Below are 23,673 nucleotides of genomic sequence, written 5' to 3'. Positions count from 1 at the left end.
AGACAGACAGACAGACAGACAGACAGACAGACAGAGAGGGGGTGGGGTTCTGCTTTCTTAATGAATGCCATCAGTGGAGCTCGTCTCCTCCAGTGATGTCACCTCCCACAAACGGATCACGGCCCTGAGTTAAGATGACAAAACAAGAAAGGCCCACTCGATCACATAATATTCACATCTTTATTTCTTTACTGGGGTTCTAATACGAGGGGAAACAGTTCAGTACAGTTAGATAAATACGAGTCACTTTAATAAGAGCCAAACTTTTGGCCAGATGACCTTCATCGGGGCAAAACACGCTTCACAATGAAACAAGTCCATATATGAAAAAGCAATCAGCAATATACAATCATGGACCTGTGCTGTTTTGCCTAATGTGGTTCAGCAAACAGTATGTAGCCTACAGCTCATGCTTATTCAGTGCTATTCACTTAATGTGTTTCTAATGTCTTCTTGATTGGCATAATGTTTTGTCTGTGTGAATGAGGCACTTGGTTGGTTTTGGTATAATACCTAACAAACAAACAAACAAACAAACAAACAAACGGACAAAAAAAGCCTGCCTGAATCCTTTTAAGAAGTGAAGTTTTATATACTGCATTCGCCAGCAGGTGGCAGAGTAAGCTTTTTGTGGAACATGACTGCAAAAACACTCTAGAGCGCAGTTGTCATGTGAAGCTGTGCCTCATACACAGTGTAATATGTTTTAATGGGAAATGCATGAAGGTTTGGGAACCTTCATCAGGTTATGTTACCGGTCAAGATTATCATAACACAACCTGATGAAGCTCTCTGGACATGGCTGGCTGCTGCCACAAAGATCTGTGTACAGAACATGCCAGCGCATGTACTTGGTTAGACAGGGTTGTAGGCCGTCAGTCCCATAAACCACAACTTGTGCAACTCTGCCTTAGCCAGCCACACACACACACACACACACACACACACACACACACACACACACACACACACACACACACACACACACACACACACACACACACACACACACACACACACACACACACACACACACACACACACACGCACACACACACACACACACACACACACACACATCCAGCTCATGACTTTTGTTGTGTGTCATCTGCCATCCTCTCAGTGTGGAGCATGTAAGTCAGTTTATCCCAGGGCTCATCACCATGCAGGCTTGTGATGGACATTTTTTTCAAAATTCTATATTTGCCACAGACATACATGAGCGGTCAATTACCAGCAGCACGTACACCTTGCCATAAATGTAGCCTATAGGCCCATTATAGTAGACTACTAATGTGCCATAGTGTCTATGCCAATGTGATACACATTGTAAAATTATAATTATTTAAATCACTCACTGTTCTCACTATTCTAAAGAAAACCTGGAATACGTTTTTTCATCAAACATTTGCCACTGACATGGACAAGTCTGAACACGGACACATTTGTCTGTTTACAGATTTATCCATTTACCTCTTTTATCTCAAACTGGAAACACAGAGGGAGGTGCTGCTCTCAGCTCAGTGCACGTATAGAAGCAAAGGTCACATCAGGACATGATTATGTAATAAAATAATGTATTTATCATTGTTTTTAGGGAGTTTGAGAAACATTGATAGCCTATGCAATGTTGACAGTGTTTTCACACATTCATTGCTCATCTAAACAAGAGTGTTTTGTTTTGCTTTATTCCTGTATGTACAGTCAGGATCAGATTAAGGGGCCTGGCCAATAGGGCCAGTGTCCAGAAGTCTTTAACTACCAGGGAGTCGGACCCTGAGCTATAAGGCTCATCAACATGTTACTGTGAATACAAAATGTATTCAATAGGATATCACTGGGGAGGAATGAATTGGAATAAATACTAAATTGGGGACAAAAGGGGGTAAAAAGCAACACTCAATATGTGGGCCCCCAACCTATAAAAGGCCCCTCATATTGGGCCCTCTGTCCACCAGTGTCCCCAGCTCTCCTATAGAGCCCTTTGACCACCTAGGCCTTCCCCGGCCCTCTGAGATATAGTTGAGTAGAAGTATTGAAATACTGAATTAAGAGTATTAGTTAACAACTAAGCTCTAGAACTAGTTTGTGTGGTGTAAGTGTAACCAGTTTTAATTTAGTGATTTGTAAATATGTATGTAATACATACATACGTGACAAATAGACTTAGTACACACTTACACAAAACTGGTGCAACCGTTATAATACCCAGGTAATAATAATAATAAAACCTTATTTATATGAGGGACCCTCTTGATTTATATAGCACCTTTCATGACATGAATGCAGCTCAAAGGGCTTTACAGAGCAAATAAATAAATAAAGTGGAAGTGCTTTACAGAAAAAGCAATAATAATTTAACCATAAAGCAAAAAGAAGAGAAAAAGCAAAAGCAGTAATTTAAAATAATTGCAAAAATAATTGCATTAAAATAATGGCCATAAAAAGGCAGTGAATCAAGCAAAACAGTGAAGACATGAATAACAAGACAGAGATTTAAAAAAATCAAGAGTGAAGAAATAGGTCTTGAGCTGTGCTTTAAAGCTGTCTACAGACAGGTAAGATGGAGGACATCTTATGTTACATGTGATGTTCTATGTCTATGACTAACACACTTCTCTCTCAGATACTTAAGTTGGTTTGTATTTTTTTTCTTTTTTCTCTTTAAATCATGTTAGATTTGAACAAAAAAACGAATAAAAACTCAAATGCAGTGTTTGAGTATAGATGGCAATGATGATTTATGAGCAGTATGTGTTTGATGCGTCATGTCGGCCACATTGAACTCTTTAACGGCTGGTGTGTGTGTGTGTGTGTGTGTGTGTGTGTGTGTGTGTGTGTGTTTCTTGTTTCCTGTTGTCTCTCATACCACCCTTCCCCCTCTTACAGTTGCACTGAGTGATTCATTGAAATGAACGGCCATGTTTTCTTATCTCTCATCCACTTCTCTTAATACATCCATGGCTGCAGTTACAGAAAGTTGAGGCAGATTCTGGTACATCATCTTCTGGTGCACCACCATGTTTTTACACAAAACAATTTTTTGTACAGTATATTGATTAAAATCGACTTTACGTTTCTTTAATGTGTGGGTGCGTGCGTTCGTGCGTGTGTGCGTCTGAGACAGACATACAGACAGACAGACAGACAGACAGAGAGGGGGGGGGGGTTCTGCTTTCTTAAGAATGCCAAGAGTGGAGCTCTCATTCTCTGTGAGTGATGTCACCTCCCACAAACGCATCACAGTCCTGAGTTAAGATGACAAAACAAGAAAGGCCCGCTCGATCACATATTCACATCTTTATTTCTTTACCTGGGGTTCTAGTATAAGGGGTAGAAGACGGTTCCGCACAATTGGATCAATGAAAGTTACTTTAGCCTGCCTGAATCCTTATCTCAGTGCTTCACAAAAGTGGGGTGCAGGGACCCCCAGGGGACCTTTGGGGGTTTCAGGGGGGTCGCCAGGAAAATGGTTACTATAGCATCACAATCATTTTATCCATTTAAATATTGGCTGATCCAAAATAGCAGATCTACAAGCTCACAGCACGTCACACGTCCCAAATCTTCTCCTCTGGGGGGTCCTTGGCACAAACTGTTTTCAGATGGGGGTCCGCGGCCATATACATATCAATTTGCGGGTCCTTGGCATGAAAAAGTTTAAGAAGCACTGCCTTATCTAACACTATTACGTTTGGCAAAGTGTTATATACTGCACTTGCCAGCAGGTGGCAGAGTAAGTATTTTGCAGAACGTTACTGCAGACTTTAATACTGTAGGCTAAACACTTATAATAGTATTTGACTTGATTGTGTAAGTTTTGATGAAAATGTGAAAATTGTGTTTCAAGCACACAGTGTTGTGTTGTGTTGTGTTGTGTTGTGTTGTGTTGTGTTGTGTTGTGTTGTGTTGTGTTGTGTTGTGTTGTGTTGTGTTGTGTTGTGTTGTGTTGTGGTGTGGTGCGTTGTGTGTCATCCTCTCTCAAAACACTGCTGTTGGGGAGCCTGAATGTCAGTTCATCCCAGGGCTCATCATCATGCAGGCTTGTGATGGGCATTTTGGTAAAAATTCTATATTTGCCACAGACATACATGAGCGGTCATTTACCAGCAGCATGTAGACCTGGCCCTAAATGTATATAGGCCTAGTTTACTCTTAATGTGCCATAGTGTCAATGCCAATGTGATACACATTTTTAAATTATAGTATTATTGCGTTATTTAAATCACTGCCTTACCTATTCCGAAGAAAACCTGGAAAATGTCAATAATTGGGCTTTATCAGTGCAGTCAGTTCTTTCATCGCACATTACATGAAGAAAATAAGAACATTATGTTATGAACCTTTGCCACTGACATGGACAAGTCTGAACACGGACACATTCTGTTTACAGATTTATCCATTCCACTTCCCTCTTTTATCTAGAAACAGAGGGAGGTGCTGCTCGCAGCTCAGTGTACATATAGAAGCAAAGGTCACATCAGGACATGATATGTAATAAAATAATGTATTTAAAAATCTTCGTTTTTAGAGAGTTTGAGAAACATTGATAGCCTCTACAATGTATTGTGTGTTTTCACACATTCTGTGCTGTTCTATTCTAAACAACAGTGTTATGTTTTGCCTTATTCCAGTCAGGGTCAGATTATGGGCCTGGCCAATGGGGACAGTGTCCAGTCCTTCACTACCAGGGAGTCCAACCCTGGGTTGTAAGACTCATCAATGTATGTGGTTACAAAATGTTCATAGGATAACACTGGGGAGGAATCAATTGGAATCAATAACTAAATTGGGGAGAAAAGGGGTAAAAAGAAAAAAGGGAGGGGGGGATAAAAGGAATAAAGGATAACACTCAAATATGTAGGCCCTCAACCCAGTGGTGTGTTCTAGGTTTTTTCGGAGGGTATACGATAATTATTCCCTGCACGACATGCACGATACGCTAGTGCATTTTCAATTGATGTAATTAGACGGTATACGCTTTTTACGGCGTATACAGAGTAACACGGTAGAACACCACTATGTTCACCTATAAAAGGCCCCTCATATAGGGCCCTTTGACCACCAGGCCTCCCCCGGCCCTCTGAGATATAGTGGAGCAGAAGTATTGAAAAAGTGAAATACGCAAGCTATACTGCGTGTGTGTGTGTGTGTGTGTGTGTGTGTGTGTGTGTGTGTGTGTGTGTGTGTGTGTGTGTGTGTGTGTGTGTGTGTTTGTGTGTGTTTCCTGTTCTCTCTTGTGTCTCTCATACCACCCTGCCCCTCCCCCTCCTTACAGCTGCACTGAGTGATTCATTGAAATGAGCGGGAGTCCTCTCATCCACTTCTCTTAATGCTGCAGTTACAGAAAGTTGAGGTAGATTCTGGTACATCTTCTGCCGTTGCACCGTGTTTGTACACAACATATATGATCCATGTGCACGAAACAGATGTTTAAATATGCTCTGTTTTCCATTGAGCACAATATACTGCGTTAGAACTGAATTAAAGTCTATAGACAAAAATAAACGAACTAAATAAAACCATGCACATAAAGTGGCTTTCAAGACTTTTGAAATGAATTAAGAACTCAAATGTCATGTTTTCACAAAGACATAATGGTATGAAACTTTCCATTCCGCTATCTGCAGTCTCTGTGCCCTGTGGTCAATGTGTGATGACACATCTATTGTGCAATACAACAACATTCTCAAACGTTCCGCTGCTTCCAAAACACTCTACGAACATCCTGTTTTCTCTCTCTGTTGTGTGTGTGTGTGTGTGTGTGTGTGTGTGTGTGTGTGTGTGTGTGTGTGTGTGTGTGTGTGTGTGTGTGTGTGTGTGTGTGTGTGTGTGGAATACAAGAAGACTCACTCCAAAACCAACTCACCCCAACTCAAAAAGGAAAACTCACCCCGGAGCTAGGAACACTCACCCCGGGGGGTGGGTAAACTCACCCCAGGACCTGAGAAAACTCACTCCGGAACACTCACCCCGGGGGTAGGAACACTCACCCCGGGGGTAGGAAAACTCACCCCGGGGGTAGGAAAACTCACCCCGGGGGAGACGCACTGTGATTGGCCAGTAGTCACTTTGAGTGGCAGTTGGGGCAAACGCAGTGAGTGGGGCAAACGCAGTGAGTGGGGCAAACGCAGTCAGTGGGGCAAACGCAGTCCCCACCAAAAATATTTACTATTCTGTCCCTATCGGTACATAACTCGGACGGCGCTGATTCGACTAGCAGACCATCGGCTGGTCGTTGCGGGCACTCGCGCCTGGAGGCGCTCGGGCGCAACTCCTCAGCCTCAAGGTCTGCTGAGTCGGCGCGCCTCCGTCATGGTCCAAAACTATACTTTATCGGCGAAAAAAAGAAGTCCGCGGATAACTGAAAAAGTTTTACCCCAAGCATTCTGTGAAAATGGAAAGCTCACAAAGTTAAAAACCATTGGGGTGAGTTTTCCGGAGTGAGTTTTCTCAGGTCCTGGGGTGAGTTTTCCTACCCCCGAAAATCTTGGGGGTGAGTTTTCCTACCCTGTGGGGTGAGTTTTCCGGAGTGAGTTTTCCTAGCAATGGGGTGAGTTGGTTTTGGAGTGAGTCTTCTTGATACCGTGTGTGTGTGTGTGTGTGTGTGTGTGTGTGTGTGTGTGTGTGTGTGTGTGTGTGTGTGTGTGTGTGTGTGTGTGTGTGTGTGTGTGTGTGTGTGTGTGTGTGACTCACATGAGAAAACATATGTTAACAGTATGTACAATTCAAGGGAATACAGCATTATCACAGAGCTATATCACAGACTATATCTATATGTCACCTACTAGCACTCCTCATCCCTTGTATATTGTCTTATTGTTTTCACAGCATGGCTCCTCTGAGGTGAGACAACTTGAAGAGGATCTGTCTGTGTGTGTCTGTCTCTCGGTCTAATCTCACAAACCCCTGGACCACTCAGTGCCAAATTTCCTGTGCATTTTGCCAATAGGCCATGGAAATAACTTTTCCATTTATTTATTTATATTTTGTGTGTGTGTGTGTGTGTGTGTGTGTGTGTGTGTGTGTGTGTGTGTGTGTGTGTGTGTGTGTGTGTGTGTGTGTGTGTGTGGGGGGGGGGGGGGGGGGGGGTACAAAGAAACAAGGGAACTGGCCATTTACCTCAAAAGTCTTCATAGTATGATGCAAATAGTCAGGGGATATTAAAAACATCTTGGAATAAATTCCTTACCAAAAAAAATCTTCACCAATGTGTTTGTAAAGGTGTCTAGTAACACATCTCACAAAGACTGAAATGCAGTCCCCCTAGGAGAATTTTTGACAGCTCCTTAAAGTTGGGGTATCCACCATAACCTTGGTTAAAAAAAAATCCCCAAAAAAATCTAAATTTAATTCTGTTTTAAGTAGCATGTGAGGTGTCAAACTAGGGTGTTTTTATGATTCTGAATCCATTGCAAGCATTTGTTTTGCACCAAAACCACTCCTTGGGCTAAAAACGTCCCTATCTCAATGGGCTTTTTACACAAAAAGTATACCTGGAAAAGGATGGCTATGGCCGTTTTTAGCCCAAGGAGTGGTTTTGGTGCAAAAAAAATGCTTGCAATGGATTCAGAATCATAAAAACACCCTAGTTTGACCCCTCACATGCTACTTAAAACAGAATTAAATTTTGATTTTTTGTTTTGATTTTTTTTTAACCAAGGTTATGGTGGGTACCCCAACTTTAAGGAGCTGTCAAAAATTCTCCTAGGGGGACTGCATTTCAGTCTTTGTGAGATGTGTTACTAGACACCTTTACAAACACATTGGTGAAGATTTTTTTTGGTAAGGAATTTATTCCAAGATTGGAAAATATTCTGCTAATATCCCCTGACTAAAATGTGTAAACACTTCTAAGAAAGCACAGCAGCAGATTCTCAGTATTTCAAACTTGTGTGGGTGGGTGTGAGAGGTGTGAAGTCTGCTCTGAGGACAAGGCTAAAACCACTATCTAAGTGTGAACTTCCTATACGTTCCGGGTTTATCTATTAGTCATTAACATCCATATTTCTAAGTTTAATAGAAAAATATGTAGACTTAACTGGGGCTATTAGTTTATATGTTTAGCATATCTGGATTTGTTTATTTACTACTGTCCTCCAATAATGAATAAGCTATTTTCTTCTTCTTTCTTTGTGTGTGTGTCTGTGGGGGGGGGGGGGGCTACCTCACTTTTCGAACAAAAGGAGAAGGTCCGCACACCGTCTTGATGCTCCCAACATAATTTGATCACTTTTTAATACCTTCTAGCTTATTTGTTTTTCCCTCTGAAATGGCGCATCTGCCACAATACAGTGGGAGGGAGTTTGTTTATCTCTAGGCCCCCCCCCTAAAAAATGCCATTCAGGTCCGCCCTGCAATGAACTATAACTCATATCCAGATCATTATAGTATATTGAATTGTGTTTTATAAATGAGGAAAGAAAGAAAGAAAGAAAAAGCAGTGCTTGCAGTTATGGTAGCTTACTGCTTGATAGTAAATACAGTGGGTTCTGTGAGAACCTATTGTTTTTTTATGCATATAAGCATTATTCTTGTCTATTAACAAGTTTGAATGGAAAGAGTACACAATACATACTTTCAAGTTAACTGATGTTGAATATATTCTTATGAGCTTGGGTTCAGTCTTTAACGTGTACTCTTAAAGTTGGAGGCCCTTACATTATATGATCCAGTAAAACTTTGATCTACAATGATAACTGAAGTGATGTATGCTCACTACAATACAATGTTTTTACCACTGGAAATATAATAGCAGACAGGAAGAGGGGAGCTCACTGCCTACATTGAGACAAAAGGTTTAATTGACCACAAACTACCCATGATGTTCACCATTATTATTTGTAACATCAATTAACATCATACATTGATTGCTATATTTATTTATTATTATTATAAACAATACCATATCACCACACTATCATGAACACAACCACATTTTACTTATTCTTATTTTTACTCTATATATAATCTCTTTGAGAATGACTTTATTGGTCAAATGTTTGAGGGTTCATCTACAGCAGTTGAGTGTGTGGGTGTGTGGTCTGTGTGCATGCACCTGCATGCAAGTATGTCTAAAACTACTTGCTTTGGTTTGACAGTGTCAGAGACCTTTCTGCAACAGTGAAGCCCAATGTAGGACAACACAGGTATCGGACAAAGTGAGTAAGATAACATTTAAACTACTCTAGAAATATAGTGCAATATGTTATAATAATGTTTTTTTAAATATTATTAACATATAGGCCTTCTTTTACTAACCAGTTAAATCCTATACTTTTTTGTACAGTATGTCAAATAGAGTAAATAGCCAATCTACAATTTCATAATGTTTCACAATGCAATACAGTACGTTGTGAGCTTGTAGATCTGCTCATTTTGCCAAATGTTCACCTATTACGTCAGGCCCAGAACAGGGACACTAGGGTTCACCTGGTTAATTAACTTGAGTCACTTTGTTTGTGTCGTTCATTAAGATGTCTACAGATACTTCTGTCAAGCCAGGCACATCAACACGTGTGAGGTCTGGTGGAGGAGTCAGGAGGGAGAGACAGGAGGAGAGAGGAGAGGAGGAGAACAGTCTGAGAGACCACGGGTCTGGCTCACAGGGGGTGACAGGAGATCAAGGTACATATTAACACACTCACAGTGTTTCTATCTCTTCTCACATCATTACTACAGCAGCTTGTGGAATTAAGTTATTTGTGGGGCTTTTTTGAGCCTGCAGTCAGGGAACAACACCCACCAACTGCCAATGTCATCATAAACACGTATGTCCTCTTTGTTGTAAAAAATAATAATAATAGGGAATCATTTACAGATTTTTTCAACTTTGCATACAAGAAATGTTTCCTTCTTTTTTTTAAGCGATGCAGCCGACATACATGTTCTTGTGTTTTGCGTTGCTACCTTCAATAGGAAGAAATAAGGGACCACAGGCCCTCTAGTATACCAAGTCAAGCAAAAGTGTAAATAACTAACACACCATCATGATGGGGCAACACCAGTCACTGTTGGGCTCTTCTGTTACCTCCATCTCCAGCATGGCCTGAAGAAGAAGAGAGAGTCGGTCAAATGTTCGTCACAACAAACCATAGTTTTTGTGACCTCTGGCCCCAGCTCTCTCATCCCTGTGGTAACCAGAGAAGCAGATGTAGTCTCTCTCCATGCTTTAAGGAGGTTGAGGTGGTAAACCTGTGTGACCCTGTCACAACATAGTAACCTCATAGACAACATCCCCCACTAGTCATGTGACCATGGCATGAAGGGCCGTTGTGACTTGGTGAGTCATCTGGAGCTGGATGATGGAAATAAGAAATAAAGTACTTTATCTCTTCCCCTTTTTGGGCGGTGAAACCGCCCCTATAAGTGAGGTTTGGAAATTTGTACAATTATCCTGCGCTGTGATTGGCCAAAAACGTACCCCGCCTAACCCTGCACCGTGATTGGCCAATCACAATCTATTCAGGACTGTGATTGGCCAGTGTCACATGACACATGTGCATAGTCCTATATAAGAAACCATAACTTTAAAAAAAACATACATTTGTTTTTTTTAAGTTATGGTTTCGTCCATCATAAAGAGTGTTTCAATAAATGTATTTATTATTTGTACATGATTGGTTGACTCCATTCAGTATTGTGATTAGCTAGCAAGACACCGCCCACTTCACACAGGGTGTGATTTTTATTTATTTTTTAGGAATATGAACTTTGATCAATTAGAATAATGACCTGTACTTGCATGATGGGCAAAAGTCCTTTTGAGACCTTAGTGTCAAACCCTGCTGATATTTAAATGCTCTGCCTGCCGTTCTACTCTTAGATATTCTCGGAACCACGAGCAAACCTATACTGTACTGGTGTTATAGCAGGCTTATAATTGGCACAATGAGATATTTAATCATGGTGCCTTGAACCATTAAGAGCTTTGTAAGTGAGGAGGAGAATTTATATTCTGTATTTTACTGGAAGCCAAAGCAGAGAGGCCTCTGAAGGAGTGTCTTTCTCTATAAGCTATCAGTACATGTGCAGTATGCACTGACATGTACACACAGCACACAGCCTGTATCTGATCCAACCGGTTTCATACAAGCAGTTTAATGAACGCTGCAGGGCAAAATGTCACATTTCATTCCCTGTTGACGAATCCTCCCCTTGGACAAAATGTGAAGACTGAGAACGCATTGTGTTACCCAGTCAACTGAAAGACATGAACACATCAATCCTGTGTTAACACAAACACACAACACTGCCCTGGTTACTTGAACAGATATTAAAAAGGACATTTTGTTAAATTAATTCGTTTTATACTTTCATTAGATACAAATTCTGTATTGGATACTAAATCTTGGCAGCATGGTGGCGTAGTGGTTATGTTGCCTCACAGCAAGAGGGTTTCATTTTAGATCCCCAGCTGTGGTGGTACATGATAGGTACTCCTGCCAGTGGCCTTGACCAAGGGACTGACATTACATGTGGAGTTGGTCCCTGAGCGCTGCACTGTGGCTGCTCACTGCTCCTGAGTAGTTATGGGTTAAATGCAGAGGACACATTTACCCAAGGGGATAAATAAAGTACACTTTTATATTTAAATTACAATGGTGTTGTAGGTAGGCTGCACACTATAATGTGAAGGATGAGTGTTTGTGTGAGTGTTGATGAAATGTGAAGCTGTTTCTCAAGCACACAGTGTACAGACCAGTGTTGATACACCTCACCACTTGTGTTGTGTTGTGTTGTGTTGTGTAACTTGTGTTCAACTCATTACACACATCAGAGGAAAGCTCACGTTATACACATTGTAATAAAATGTATTTAAATGATCATTGTTTTTCGAGAGTTCGAGAGAAATCAATATCCTCCACAATGTAATGTGTTTTTTTACACATTTTTGCTGTTCTAAACAACACTATTTTTTTTTCCTTAGGCCTTTATAATAATACATAATCATTTATCACTTATTGTATGCTTTGTATTAAGAGTTAAATGTGGAAAGTTAGTAACTAAAGCTGTCAAATAATAAAGTGCTGTTGTCTCCTGTCTCTTTCCCCCAGATACTGCGCTGCCTTGTGTGTGTGCTCACGTGCTTCCGTGTGTGTGTGTGTGTGTGTGTGTGTGTGTGTGTGTGTGTGTGTGTGTGTGTGTGTGTGTGTGTGTGTGTGTGTGTGTGTGTGTGTGTGTGTGTGTGTGTGTGTGTGTGTGTGTGTGTGTGTGTGTCTGTCTGTCTGTGTGGTTTTTGGTTTTACCAAGAAACAAGGGAACTGGCCGGTTTAACTCAAAGGTCTTCATAGTGTGATGCACATAGTATGAATCACTTCTAAGAAAACACAGCAGCAGATTCTCAGTATTTCATTGTTGTGTGGGTGGATGTGAGTGGTGTGAAGTCTGCTCTGAGGACATGGCTAACCACTGTCTCATGCATGTCACGCTCAACAGTGTGAACTCGCTACTAACCGTACATTCAGTTGATAGGCTTTTTAATGGGTTAATGATTAACCCTGTACATTAGGACGGGCTCCTGCCCTCCCAAAAGTCTATGCAGAGTCTATGCAGGGCCCTGGCATCTATATTCGACTCAGGATATCTTGGTGCTATTGCCTCCTAGCAGGTTTAGAGTTACTATTTATGTAATCACCCAAATACAATGTCATATTGGGAATACAGAAAGAGTTGGAAATATGAGGGTTTTGAATGAAGCCATAAATTGTATTTGCATACTGTTTTTATTTTTTTGCTACACTCTAGTTTGCTTACCTCTGTGACGCAACATAAATCTATCTATATCCATCTATAAATGCATGAAATCTGTCTGTAATTGTCCCCCACATATATTGAGAACTGTCCAACCGATTCACTTCAAACTTTGCTTATTTATCGCCAAGGACCCAAGTGAGTGCAGTGCTGAGTGGGATGTGTGTCAGATTAGTGGTTGTCCAGAAATCCACAAATCTCTGTTTCTGTCTGTCTGTGTGTGTCTGTCATTGTGTCCTTTTTATCCTTGATGTCATCAATATGCCGTTGTAGTACTGATATCATAGACTGTGATAAGTTTGCTGATAACGGCTACAACCGGTTGTAATACTAACAAATATTTGAAGCCTAAAACATGCCATTCAGGCCAGCCCTATAATGAACTTGTCGGTGAAAGTATTACTTCATAAAAGCATTATTCTTTTTATTCCCCCAAAAAAAAGTGATTGGAAAAAAAAGATTTTTGAGCAGTATGTGCTTGATGTGTTAAGTCGGCCATGTTGGACATTGTTACAGCTACAGTATAGTGTCGTTGTGGTTTTCTCTTGTTTCCTGTTGTCTCTGTCTCTATCCCCCAGTATCGTAATGCTGTGTGTGGGCGGTTTAACTCAAAAGTCTTCAGAGTATGATGCAACACATTTAACAAAGCACAGCAGCAGATTCTCAGTATTTCAGTCTTGTGTGGGTGTAATAATAATAATAATAATAATAATAAACTTTTGTTGTATAGCACCTTTCACAACATGAAATGCAGCTCAAAGTGCTTTACAGAGCAAGAATACAATTACAGAAAAGTACAACTAATTTAACAATAAAGCAAAAAAAGAAAAGCAAAAGCATAAAACAACATTAAAATAATAGCAAAACAGTGAGGACATGAATAACAACACAGAGATTAAAAAATCAACCAAAAGCAAGAGTGAAGAAATAGGTCTTGAGCTGTGCTTTAAAGCTATCCACAGAGGCTGCCTGTGTAAGAGCTTTGAGGTCATGGATAAAACCTCTATCTCATGCATGTCAACAGTGTGAGCTTGCTACATACAGTACATTCTGTTGAGAGGCTTTTAAAAAATATCAGCATTATTTTTGTCTCTTAACATAAACACACACTTTTAACTAATTTTATGTTGAATGTATTCTTATGTTAGCTAGCTTGGTGACAGTCTTTAACATGTACTCCATTAGGACATTATGATCCACTCTCTGTGCAGATCAGTGCTACACAATGAATTAACCACCCTGTATGGAATTTGATCTACAATGACGAAGTGACATATGCTCACTACAATACAATGTTTCTGCTGCAGGAAATGTAATAGCAGACAGGAGGAGGGGAGCTGTGTTTTAACTCACTCTGTTGCCTGCATTGAGACAAAAGGTTTTATTGACCACAAACTACCCATGATGTTCACTGTTATTATTTGTAACATCAATTTACATGTAAATGGCTAGTTATCATTATACCACAGTGTCACGACTATCATGAACACAACTACATTTATTTATTTTTTCTTTTATCTCTTTGAGAATAACTTTATTGGTCGTTTGGGGGTTCATCTACAGCAGTTGAGTTTTTCACATCTGAAAGCCACAACTCTGTTTGTCACGTCATCACCACGTTTGCCCATACATTCTGTGGTTTAAGGGTCTGTGTGTGTGTGTGTGTGTGTGTGTGTGTGTGTGTGTGTGTGTGTGTGTGTGTGTGTGTGTGTGTGTGTGTGTGTGTGTGTGTGTGTGTGTGTGTGTGTGTGTGTGGGGGGGTGTGTGGGGGTGGGTGGGGGGGGGGGTCTGGTCTGTATGCATGCACCTGCTTGCAAGTATGTCTAAAACTACTTGCTTTGGTTTGACAGTGTCAGAGACCTTTCTGCAACAGTGAAGCCCAATGTAGGACAACAGAGATATCGGACAAAGTGAGTAAGATTACATTTAAACATATGTTTAGATATTGTTTAGAAATACAGTGCAATATATTATATTATTCACTTAATGCATAATATTAATATGCACATTATTAACATATACTTTTACTAACCACTTAAATCCTATACTTCTTCATTAAGATGTCTACAGATACTTCTGACAAGCCAGGCACATCAACACGTGTGAGGTCTGGTGGAGGAGTCAGGAGGGAGAGGCAGGAGGAGAGAGGAGAGGAGGAGAACGTGGAGAATGAAGGAGCAGACAGTCTGAGAGACCACGGCTCTGGCTCACAGGATCAAGGTACACAGTAACACACTTACATTGTTTCTCTCTCTTCTCACATCAATACTACAGCAGCTTGTCACACAATATTTAAAACCGGGAAAGCATGTTGCTATATGTTTATAGCAACAGGAATTAAAAATGTTTTAATACAAAATTTAAAAGGTTTCTGAAAACTTTAAGGTTAGGATTTAGAAGGCGTTTTTAAAATCGGCCTCAGGTCTAGATGGGTAAAAGTAGTAGTTCTGGCTACAGGAGACATGCCACCATGTTGAATGAATGACAATACCCTTTCATTTCATGATGTGACATTTATTTTAATTTATTAGTTGTTTTGGGGGCTTTTGTGAGCCTTTATTTAATAGGTAGCCTGCAGCAGTCGGGGAACAAAATTAGCACCAACCACCCGCCAATGTCATCATGTAGATATCCACTTTGGGAGACTCTCTCTAGAGACTAACTAGCCACTCTGGCATGTAAATGATAAGTTTCCCAATTTTCAAACAAGAAATAAGCTATCTTATCTTCTCTGTTCATTTATTTTTTATTTATAGCAGCAGCTGACACATGTTTTTGATTGTTGGGTTTTCACCTCCAATGAGGGAAATAAGGGACCCCAGTCCCTGTGGACACAGTCAAGCACAAGTGTAAATAACTTTATATGTTAGTTAAAGAATATGACAATATTGATAGATAAACCCTAAGAATTTTGACCGTTTAACCTACTGTAGCTGGTTCACACTAGTTCACACCAACATATGTCTCAGATATGTTTCCACTTCATGTGGTAGTTTGGTTCCTTTTGGGTCAGCACCCATCATACTCTGACGACTTTTGAGTTGAACATTTTCTTTCTTTCTTGCTAAAACCAGACTTTCAGGAGGAGGATAAAACAAAGAAACCTAACCTAGCTTTGTATTGAACAAGAGCAGGGTGGACAGATATTTATGTAAATGAGAGAAATTATGTTGGCATAAACAATGCAATTCACATAGGATTCATTCACTGCTCCGGCACTGGTTGACTCTTATTAGTACACATGCCTGACTCCACAAGTGATGGATGAACTGCAAGCTTCACACAGTCACTCGTTAAATTAGTGCTGAATTGTTGAAAGCTGTCAGTTTGTTGAAGAGAGAGTGCTTTACACATGCATCTCTTCTCCTCTGCTGTGAGAAGAACTGCTGTACTTGACTATTCTGAGGTTTGATGGCTTTCACTCAGAACCTTGTTGTCATGTGTGTTGGAGTTCTATTTAACCCATTCAATCTGGGAACGCATCCGTGTCATTTTAGATTTGAGCTATAACCATAATTATTTTTCTTTGGCAGATCTACAAGCTCATAGCGTGGCACAGAGTGCTTGTAGGTCTGCTATTTTGTAAAAATCTTCTGGGAGGTCCCTGGAACAACATATTTTGATGGGGATCGGCGGGCCAAAAAATATTTTTTGACATGAAAAAGTTTGAGCAGCACTGATATAGCAACTAGGGCTGTCACGATTACAACATTTAAGTTGACGATTAACTGTCATACAAATAATTGCGATTAACAATTTAATTGTGTTTGTCGTTGAAAACTGGAGCATATGAATAAAAATGACATTTCTGTTTGGCTTTTAGGCTTCGTAATTAAACATTGGACAGGACAGATGTGACACATAACTTGAATATATACAAAGAAATTAGTAACATATTTAATAATTTTATACTTAAAATATTTTAAAATAGCGGAAATAGTTGATCTACAAGCTTACAATGTGAAGAGCTTGTAGATCTGCTATTTCTGCTTTTTTATATTTCAAAATGTATTTTTCATCATGGAAACTATTTTGACGATTATGTAAACATTACAGTGATTATCTGAAATAATTGCGATTAGACGATTATGTAATAATTGTGACAGGCCTAATAGCGACAATATTTTTTTCAGAAAATTGAAGACATTTGTTGAGACATTTGACAGTTTCAAATGTTCGCTTTAATAAATGCATATATTCAAAAGATTTGCAAAAAAAGAAATCTACAAGCGGATCTACAAGCTCCAAGTGCCACACTATGAGCTTGTATATCTGCTATTTTTTGAATAGCCAAATAAATCTAAAATGACACAGATGCGTTCCCAGATTGAATGGGTTAAGAGTTTGTGAAACTGCACGGCACAGAACTATAGTCAGAGACAATGTCTGACTCTCTACAGTTATATCTACAGCTGCTCCCGATGAGCAGCTTGCTGCCTTGCATGGTCTCCTCTGCTGTCGGTGTGTGAATGTGTGTGTTTTTGTGTATGGGTGTGTGTGTGAATGGGTGAATGTAATTCACCACTATTACTATATAGTAAATGCACCATTTATTTAGTCATTCATTTAGCAGAAATAGTTTTTGAGCTGAACAGACTTATAGGGATAAAAAAAAAAAAAACATCAATCAGTCATTTTGGGGTGAACTATCCCTTTAACAGCTCTACGCAAGGGCTCAAAATCAGGATTATACTGGATAAATTGATGGGGCTATTTATTGCCGTTTTTAAATTGTACATTGTAGTAACTATCTTAACCTTCAGCCAAAAAACTGAAGGAATGGATGGAATATTAGCATGATCAAATTATTATCACCTACAACAGCTACCTAGATTGGTTACTGTATAATATAGACAAATGTATAAAATTAATTAAACATATAATAGTTTGGGGAAGTCTGAGGTACAGTATAAAGAATTGTGCTATTCCACTGTTCTTTAGTTGACCCACTTGACCGGACACAGCCATCTAAAAACATCTTTGAATCTTAGACAAATATGCTATGAAATAAAACTGTGCTTCTTTTTTTCTCAAAGCACTTTTTCCTTTTCCTTTTTTTAACTGTTAATCTGTTAGTATTGAAGAATGACTCAACTAACTAAATAAATGCTTATTTATTTGATTTAACATTATAGTCAGATCACATCACATCATCAGGGGCAAAGATTTACTTTGACTTTGAACCTCTTTATTGATAAAACATATATATTATATATATTGTCACATCATTATCAAAAGGGTAGAACGCAAAAAAAGCCAATGGCTTATTTTTTCCATTGCGGCCCTTTGTCATGTAAGTGTACAGTAAGTTGTCAGTTAGGCAGTGTAGTAGTGACAAATGACAAAAAAGTTGTTTTCTTCCCACTCATGTCTGTATTTGTGCATGCATTTCAGCTTCAGTTATGGGTGTGGTCGAGTATAGTGGAGTATCAGAGAGACATTTTAAAATGCCTGGGCGTGCACAGAGCTGTCACTGTACCTAAGCCTGTGACAGGCCTAGGCGTGCAGCGCTATAGTGTCCGTAACTAGGGGCAACCAGTGACAGTAGCTATCAAGGCAGGTGACATACCGTATTCACTGACCTTACTACTTCCTGTGGCATATTCACTGACCTGGTTCAACACGGGATGCAAGCACCTCATTTCCTCATTTTCTCTGTGTGATGTCCGTTTGGCTGTAGCTTTAAAGACCAAAAGCACGTCATAATGTGTGTAGACATCATGCAATCTTGCCGTGACCAACATGATTTCATAATGTTATGATTGTGGTTAGAATAGATGTCTGTCTAATTGTGGTGCTTTTATCAGTACATGATACAAAATCTTATCCATGACTACACATTTACAAATATAATCTAGATAAGAGAGGTTTTAAACATTTCAACAGTATAAGCAACAAAAAAGCATTTTCATATTTGAGGTTGGTACATTTTCACTTCAGAGCAGCTGGTGGTGTTTAGCGATCGAATTGTTGTTTAACTAAATGATATTTTACTCTGATAGGCCTAGGCTGATTTGCCAGGGTAGATTATCAAACCATGTGACGGACATTTTTGTGAAAGTCACAATTGCAATTTGTAAAGTTTATTGTTGTTATTGTTGAACATGTGAATTTTTCTGCAGAAATTGAAGATGAAGAGGTCCATTGCACCAAATCACTTGTGTGAATAATGTATTCACCCAGGCTGAATTACTATTCACTCTGTTCTTTCAAATGCAACATTGAAGGTGATCATATTAAAGTTGAGCTCTATTGTACTATTATCCTCCAGCTGTCCAGAGAGAACTCATCCTCCAGAGAGAACTCATCCTCCAGAGAGACCTCAACCTCCAGAGAGAACTCACCATCCAGATGAACATCGTCAGAGCGTGTGGAGTGATTCTTACGCTGCTGTTTGCTATATTTGTAACAAGAACCGTAGACAAGGTCATGGACTGTGAGTATCAAATGGTCAAAGCTCAAATTCATGCACATAATGTGTCAATAAAATGACACTTGTATCTCACACAAGAACCCTAGCTTCACTTTTGATAGTGTGTGTTCACTAGTACTTTATTATACATGTTGAGACCACAGTACAGTATTCACATAAAAACACACCTGATCAGGTACTGTACATTAAGGTTTCTTCTTCTCAAGGCTGCTTTTCCACACAGATGCTTGACCTCACCATGAAGAGTAGCAACATCTGTGTTCTTATCGTCACCTTTTGGTCCTTTGCAGGTAATTCAGCCAATGATCAGTTACAGCCCAATGACAACCTCACCCTGCAGACACACCAGTGGCAGACGAGATATGATGACCTGAACCTGAAGATAAAACTGTTAGAAAGTGAATTAAACCGGTCTAAGAGCGAGCCATCAGGTGAGAGGTTACATACGGTAGCTTGTTTTAAGGAATATTAATCAATGTATTATTATTATTGAAATTTTGATTATTTTCAGGGATGTATTATTTTTTTTAAAATCTGTTAAGCTTCATCATTGCTGATTTATTACCACTGTCATAGAACCATGATGTAAAAGCAAATGTTTTCTTTTAGTTTTGTTAATACAAATGTAGACATACAGGAAATGCCCTACTATCATCACTCACTGACTACTAATATGTCAAAGTCTCTGAGACCTTGGCAATAGAAAAACATTATACTGAGTAAATAGTAAAACATAAATAAAATAATGTCTGTGGCAGTTAACTGAATTACTGTGCGTTTTATGGTGACTCTTGACAGTTGGTCTTTATGGGTCCTAAATGTCCACTCAACACTGTCCAGAGTGTCTCTGTCTTTGTTAACAGTGTCAGAGCAGGCAGTGCAAGGTAAAGGACAGCTTGTTTTTTACTCCTGCACTGTCATGTTGAGACACAAGGGTCAGTGTTAAGCTCTCTGCCGTGAATGTGTGAAACGACAGAGAGAAATCTGTCATTCAGATCACGTCATGTGCAGGCATTTAGACTCTATGGAAGACTATAGTTGAACATACATCTTCTAAAAGAGGTGTGAAAACACAGTTGATACAATAAAGAAATGGTTTTACCATTCACTACACCCCTGACTAATATTACTGTAGCTGGTAGAATTGATTACATGTGCAGTGAAAGTCCATCATTAAACTCCTGTTTGATGTTCAGTCAAGTCATGTCCCAGTGGATGGCAGACGTTTGGGTGCAGCTGTTATTACAGATCTACTGAGAAGAAAACTTGGGAGGACAGCAGACAACAGTGTCGGAATAAACGAGCAGATCTGGTGGTTATTAATAATACAGAAGAACAGGTTAGTCTGTCTGTCTGTCTGTCTGTCTGTCTGTCTGTCTGTCTGTCTGTCTGACCTTTCAGCAGTTAAAGGGCAAGACCACATTGGTAGAGGTTTGGGTTGTGTATTTACCTTGCCATGGTGTAACTCCAATTTGGTTTTAATAAAAATGTCAACTTTCTATTCATTTTACTTTTTGAAGATCCGGATCCACGGATCCAGTCCGGGTTTTCTTCTAAATAAAAATAGCAAAATCAACAGGAAGTTAAGTTATTTAAAAAACAAACAGTACTGGGTTTGGTGATGTTCTATTGTCTGAATCAACTTTGTTTGCGTCCGTTTATGTGCTGATTTCTTGTCCACCTTTGGAGTTACATAATGGCATGATGTTGTTTACTCTGCAGGTGCCCAGTACCTGCAGAGTAAACAACATCATGCCATTATGTAACACACAACCCAAACCTCTAACAAAGTGGTCTTGCCCTTTAAATCTCACACGTGTGTGCCCAGGTATCCATCATCCTGATCCACAAAGCTAAGCATTTAAGCTCTATATATTCAGATAGTAATCATTGCTATTATAGACTAGAGTGTTTGCTCAGTAACAGGGGTCTCTCCAGCTCTTTAGTAAACCAATTTCCAATCAGCTTATGTTTTATAGTGGTCCAGTTCCAATTCTGTCTGTTATTTTTGTTTCTTAACTTCCAAATTCACTTGTTTATCCTGTATGTGTTCTCTCTCCTGATTGGATGAAACTGATATCCCGACCTGGAAATGTACGGTGTTTTCTGTTTACTAAAGAGATGGAGAGACAGGGAGACCCATGTTATTGAAGAAACACTTAGAGCAATGATTGCTATTGGAATATAGAGGTATTTAACCCTTATGTTTTATTTATTTTAAATGAAAGTGAAAATGCACCTTTTTAAATGATGGTTCTTTCATTGTCAAATCATCAGGAATTCCTCAGAGGACTGAACCACGGGGATAAAGAGTCATGGATTGGTCTCAACAAGGCTGAGGGACAATGGTCATGGGAGGATGGAGCACTGCTGGCGACAGAGTGAGACATTTTAGACATTTTGTCTATTGTAATTCTATCAAAGTCACTGTATGTGAGTGACCGAGTTGACTTAAAATACATGATGTTGTTTACTCTGCAGGCACTGGGCCAGTGGACGGCCTGGTAACTATCTTAACTGGAACTGTGCAGTATACCAGCACAGTGATGGAAAATGGGCTAATAAGTTATGTTCACAAGATGAGAACTGGATCTGTGAGAAGTGATGTTCCTGCACTGATGGAACTGCAGCTTAGTGTTCTGCTTTGTGAAGTTAAACAGTGCTAATTAGCAGTAAATATGAGACAAACATTTCATTGTGCAGAAGTGCTAACTATCGTACCAATCATCACATTAATACAAACCACCAACTATTATTGCTTAGCGTGGTTAATAATTTTGCTTTAACCCATTCAATCCGGGAACACATCTGTCATTTTATATTTCTTTGGCTATTCAAATAGCAGATATACAAGCTCATAGCTCATAGCTACAAGCTCATAGCTCATAGCTCATAGCTCATAGCTCCGCGCTATGAGCTTGTAGATCTGCTATATATTTTTTTTATCAGGAACATTTGTGCAAATCTTTGAATATATATTTTTTAAGCGAACATTTGTAACTCAGATCTTTGCTTCTGGGGGTCCCTGGAACAAAACATTTTACAAATGTTTGCGTAAAAAACATTCAAACATTTTCACGATTAAAAAAAAATAGCTCTTAGCGCAGCACTCAGTGCCGCGCTATGAGCTTGTAGATCTGCTATTTTTGAATAGCCAAAAGAAATCTAAATTGACACATTATTCGTTCCCAGATTGAATGGGTTAAGGACACAGTTAGTGTTTTAATACGCCATCAATTTGGAGCTGAGGAACATGAAGAATGCTGTTCACTGACTACAGAGTCCTCCAAGCTCCTCACCAAGCTCAGAGATTCAACCCTCCTGTGTGCAACTGAATCCTTTAGACTCTGGGTCACAATCTACAGCTGTGTACATGCAATTTTATTACTTTATTTTATTCTATTTAACATCATGTCTCTGTCGGTTGGAAACCTCATTATGTCCAAAACTGTTACTTTTCAGGATTAAAATAAAAAATAGCAGATCTACAAGCTCAACAGATCTGCTACTTTTGATACTTTTGTGTGATGCTGTAGTATGATCAAGTATTCCAGATATTATTAAGTACGAAAGAACACAGTCAAAATACAGAGATATGAGGTTTCTGCAACGATATGTCCATTTGCTTTTTTTCCCCCTCCCTATTTTACTTTTATTATGGCTTTACAGGATGGATAGCGTTTACTGGAACTGAATAGACAGTGTGGTTTGTTTTGGCAGCAAAAACACAACACTTGATTTACTGGTGCTAACCGTTAACAGTCACACTTTGCACATTGTGTATGTGCATGGTGCACGCTTGTTGCATTTCGTATGACGACCAAATAATGTATCAATCACAGTGATTAAGATTACATGTAATACATTAACATTTTGACAGGCAAACAAGCGATGACTCTGATGAAGTTGCACTCTGCATCAATACGTAAGTCACCTGTATAGACGAATCCACAGAAACGCTGCCTGTAGCTGCGTTGTCGCGGTGTGGAGCTGCAGCCGCTTGATACCGCAGCACAGTGTGGTGCGTTCGGAAATTGTGCACCGGAGCGCACTCGCCTATTAGTTTGTATTGGCCAGTGCGCTCAGTGCTGTATTTCCGAACGCAGAAATACAGCACTGAGCGCACTGGCCAATACAAACTACAACGGCAATAATAGATTGAATAATAGATTGCCGTTCTGTGGATTCGTCTATACTTAGCAGCAGCCTTGTTAACAGGCAGTCAGACCTGCCTGTTAACTGTTTGATATGGGTGGTAGAGGCTACTCTCTTCTTTCTGAGCAAACGCAGTACTTTGGGAAATGTGAGTGAAACCGTTATGGTTGTAATGTTTATTATTCCTTCTTCCTAAATAAAGTGCTTTGTATTTTAAATGCAATGTTTCATGGAGTTCTTCTGACTCAATAAATAGACAGTAGACAATTACATAAGGCATCTATGGTCTTTATCCAGAGTAATTTACATCTGTCAACTAACAACACATTAAA

The 23,673-nt window shown here is 39.5% G+C and overlaps 1 protein-coding gene across 5 annotated transcripts; it reads left to right on the top strand.

Annotated features, from left to right (window-relative positions):
• Positions 1–300: 300 nt before the first annotated feature.
• LOC308080627 (C-type lectin domain family 4 member E-like) lies at positions 301–23,649 on the top strand. 5 transcript variants are annotated; one of them, XM_080422524.1, is made up of 8 exons: positions 301–391; positions 14,604–14,667; positions 14,814–14,973; positions 19,025–19,189; positions 19,477–19,617; positions 20,383–20,525; positions 21,464–21,567; positions 21,668–23,232. In XM_080422524.1, exons 3-8 carry the CDS (start codon positions 14,814–14,816, stop codon positions 21,789–21,791), a joined length of 837 nt encoding a protein of 278 aa, XP_080278650.1. In that variant the 5' UTR covers positions 301–391; positions 14,604–14,667; the 3' UTR covers positions 21,792–23,232. The 5 variants fall into 5 exon arrangements, 3 of the variants coding, with proteins under 3 accessions (XP_080278650.1, XP_080278649.1, XP_080278648.1); XM_080422523.1 differs by having other exon boundaries at positions 302–391; positions 14,604–14,663; XR_013932713.1 differs by lacking the exon at positions 301–391 and adding an exon at positions 23,356–23,649 and having other exon boundaries at positions 14,552–14,663; positions 21,668–23,202.
• The last annotated feature ends 24 nt before the right edge of the window (positions 23,650–23,673 follow it).

Source organism: Gymnoscopelus braueri, assembly GCF_963280865.1.
Source record: "Gymnoscopelus braueri genome assembly, chromosome: 24".
NCBI lineage: Eukaryota > Metazoa > Chordata > Actinopteri > Myctophiformes > Myctophidae > Gymnoscopelus > Gymnoscopelus braueri.
Note: the sequence above shows the minus strand (reverse complement) of the source record. Positions and strands in the feature narration are given on the sequence as shown.